This window comes from Carlito syrichta, unplaced genomic scaffold (genome assembly GCF_000164805.1).
Source record: "Carlito syrichta isolate Samal-C Ts95f unplaced genomic scaffold, Tarsius_syrichta-2.0.1 Scaffold311851, whole genome shotgun sequence".
Classification (NCBI taxonomy): domain Eukaryota; kingdom Metazoa; phylum Chordata; class Mammalia; order Primates; family Tarsiidae; genus Carlito; species Carlito syrichta.
The window spans coordinates 8915-12021 of NW_007255947.1; the positions used below are offsets into that span (position 1 = coordinate 8915).

The 3107-nt window shown below is 59.7% G+C and overlaps 1 protein-coding gene across 1 annotated transcript in view; it reads right to left on the minus strand.

The window, feature by feature from the left end:
- PLEKHG2 (pleckstrin homology and RhoGEF domain containing G2) overlaps nucleotides 1–3107 on the minus strand; it is an 11329-nt gene that overhangs the window by 7864 nt on the left and 358 nt on the right. Inside the window, 3 exon segments of the mRNA XM_021718129.1 lie at nucleotides 1251–1351; nucleotides 1429–1697; nucleotides 2497–2627. Coding sequence (XP_021573804.1) covers nucleotides 1251–1351; nucleotides 1429–1697; nucleotides 2497–2605 — 479 coding nt within the window. The 5' untranslated portion in view covers nucleotides 2606–2627.

A 3107-nucleotide genomic window follows, 5' to 3' on the forward strand; every position in this document is an offset into this window, starting at 1 on the left:
GACACAGCTGGGCGCAGTGGCTCACATCTGTAATCCCAGCACTTTGGGAGGCAGAGGTGAGAGGACTGCCTGAGCTCATGGGTTTGGGATCAGTCTTAGAAACACGGCGAGAGTTCGTCTCTAAAATAGATCAAAAAATTAGCTGGGCATGATGGCGCACACCTGTGATTCCAGCTACTTGGAAGGCTGAAGTGGAAGGATCACCTGAGCCCAGCAGGTCGAGGCTGCGGTGGTTGTGAGCGTGCCCCTGCACTCCAGCCTGGGTGACAGAGTTTCCAACTCAAAAAAAGGGAGGGGGGGAATGTCATGTGCAGAGGAAGGGTCCTCTGATGGCTAGGTGAAATATCATAGCCTGCTTAGACTTTGTCCTTGGCAGCTTTATACTTCTCAACCCGAAATCTTGTCACAGCTGATATAAGCCTGAGGTTGTCGTGTCATGAACCAGAAAGTGACACCATAGCCTTGGGAAAGGGTGACCCCTCAGAGCTATGATGACCATAAGATCTTGCTGTGGCCGGGCTCGGTGGCTCAGCCTGTAATCCCAGCACTTTGGGAGGCTGAAGCAAGTAGATTGCCTGAGGCTGTGAGTTCGAGACCCGCCCAGGCAACTTGGCGAGCTCTGTCTCTACAATAAATCAAAAATTAGCCGGGCGTGGTAGCGCGCGCCTGTAGTTCTGGCTACTTGGAAGGCTGCAGCGGAAGGATCACTGGAGCCCAGCAGGTTGAGGCTGCGGTGGCCGTGAGTATGCCACTGCACTCCAGTCTGGGTGACGGAGTGAGACTCCAACTCAAAAAAAAAGATCCTGCCATGATTCCGAGATCTCATCAAGACATCAGACACCAGAGATGTCATGATCCTTGGATCCCAGTGTCCCCTTACTTAAGTGACCAACCATTCTGGTTTGTCCAGGACTGAGCAGATTCCCAGGCAAATCAGGACTAGGTGGTTGCACAAATGCTCGCCCTGTCATGACTTCCAGGCCCCATGTAGTTCTGGGATTCATCTGACGTAGCACTGAGACCCCATCCTGATGTCTGGACCCTGTCCCAATCTCTGGACCTCATCCAGGTCCTCTGACTCTTGTTCCCCATACTCCTCTGCCACTCCGGGTCCTCACCCCCTCTCATGATCCCTGAGCAATGTCATCGTGCCTCATGTAGCAGTCTGGACGGGACACAACAGGGCTCCGAGGTTTCGGTTAGGACACAGCCCCTCTCCCCACCAGCCGGCGCCCCCACCTGCCCCTGACCTGCTGAACTCGTAGATGTCCTCGATGTTGGCAAACAGCGTGCCCACCTGTTCCACGCTCAGCCCCAGGACCCCGCCATCCAGCAGAGGGCCCAGGTAGTCCTGTGGGGATGACTGGGGTCACGGGGGGCTGGAGGACTGGTGTGGGTCCCCAGTACCCTGGTGCCTGCCTGCCTCACCTCCACGATGCTGCGAAGGTCCCGGACGTAGGCCCGTTCGGTCTCCACGATCTCTCGGGCCACACGCTCCAGCCTCGAGGGCTTAGCTGAGCCCGGGGTGCCCACAGGCGACAGATGCAGGCGGATGGGAGGCCCCGGAAGGGGCTCTGGCCTGGAGGTTGAACAGGCTGGGCCGGGCCCTGGGACTGGGTCCCCCTCAGAGCCCACTGTGCTCAGGGATGTGGAGCTCCCAGAACCTCGGGGGGAGGCCATGGCGGGGGCTGCAGGGGCTGTGCAACAGGAGGTCAGGGAATCTCCCTCTCCAAACCCACCATGCACTCAGCCCCTACACTCACCCATACCTGGTCAGTAACGTTCCCACGGGCTCCTTCCTCCCCGCCCCAATGCCCTGCCCGGGTCCGGTCTCCTCTCCCATCCGGGGCCTCTCGGGACTCTGGTCTCCCTACCTCTAACCCACCTCCGTGTAACAGCCAGGAAGATCTTTATGATTGGCCCATCCAACCCTGAATATAAACCTTCATACTCTCAGGATAAAGTCTAAACTCTTCAGATCCACACAGCCCTGGCAATGTGGCCATTAAACCCCTCTCTGGCCAATGCTCACTTTTCACACCTTGTACTCTGCGTTACAGCCACACTCAGCTTCTTTCAGTGACTTAAACTCAGCCGCTTCTCACCTCTGGGCCTTTGCACAGACCGTTCCCTGCATGCGGAATACGCTGCCTCGGCTTTGCCCAGCTCTTCCTCCTAACCTTGCAATTCTCAGCTTAGATGTTCCTGACCTGGAAGCCTTTCCTGGCCTCCCAGATTGGGCTCCCAGCGCCCCCAGCTTTCCCCCTAACAGTCCTGACCACTCTGTCTGGGGCTTCCCCTTCTGGCCTGTCACTGACTGGGGATGGGTCCACCTCCCCCACCAGACATGGAGCTCTGTGCCGGTAGGGCTGGGGTTGTCTTGGTCACCTTGCGTTGCCAGCATCGCCCAGCCCTGGGCCAGCCACAGAGGACTGGGCAGCTCTGGAATGAAGGAATAAATGCCCCGCAGGCTCTGCCCCTGCGTGGCAGGCTCACCTGTCCGAGTCTCACACACAGTGGCACAGTCACACACTTCACCTCTTCGGCCACACCCGAGGCTGGGACTAGGTTTGGACCGGCTCAGTCCGCGGGCTCCCTCAGGCATGGCTGAGTGGCTCAGCAGCGTCCTGCGGAAAGACCCCCTTCTTGGATGTCAGGACCCCATGGGCCTCCCTGCTGCCCAGACTCACAGATGCGGGCTGGGGACCGGGAGCGTGGTCGGTCTACAGCCAGGGAGGGGCCCCTGGGAGTAACTAACGGGGAAGGCCGAGGCAAAGTGACAGAAAGAGGGGCAAGGAGAGAAAACCTGGAGAAAAAGACGGAAAGGCTGAGACAAAGAAGGCTGAGGAGAGCGAGTCTCAGAAGCCTGGAATCCCGTCTGTCTGGGGCCGGAGGCTCAGGGATCCTGGGAACGTTTGGGTTCTGGCTGGAGCGAAGGGCGAGGGGCAGGGCTGGGAAAAGCTGTGGGCGGGAGGCCGCGGGGTCCCAGGGGAGGGCGGAGGCTGGGGGACCGGATGCCAGGGTCCTGCAGACGGCTCCCTCCCCCGCCGGGGCTGCGCGCTGGGGCGCTGGCCCTGGGCCCTCGGTGCCCCTCCAGCCGGTGGCTC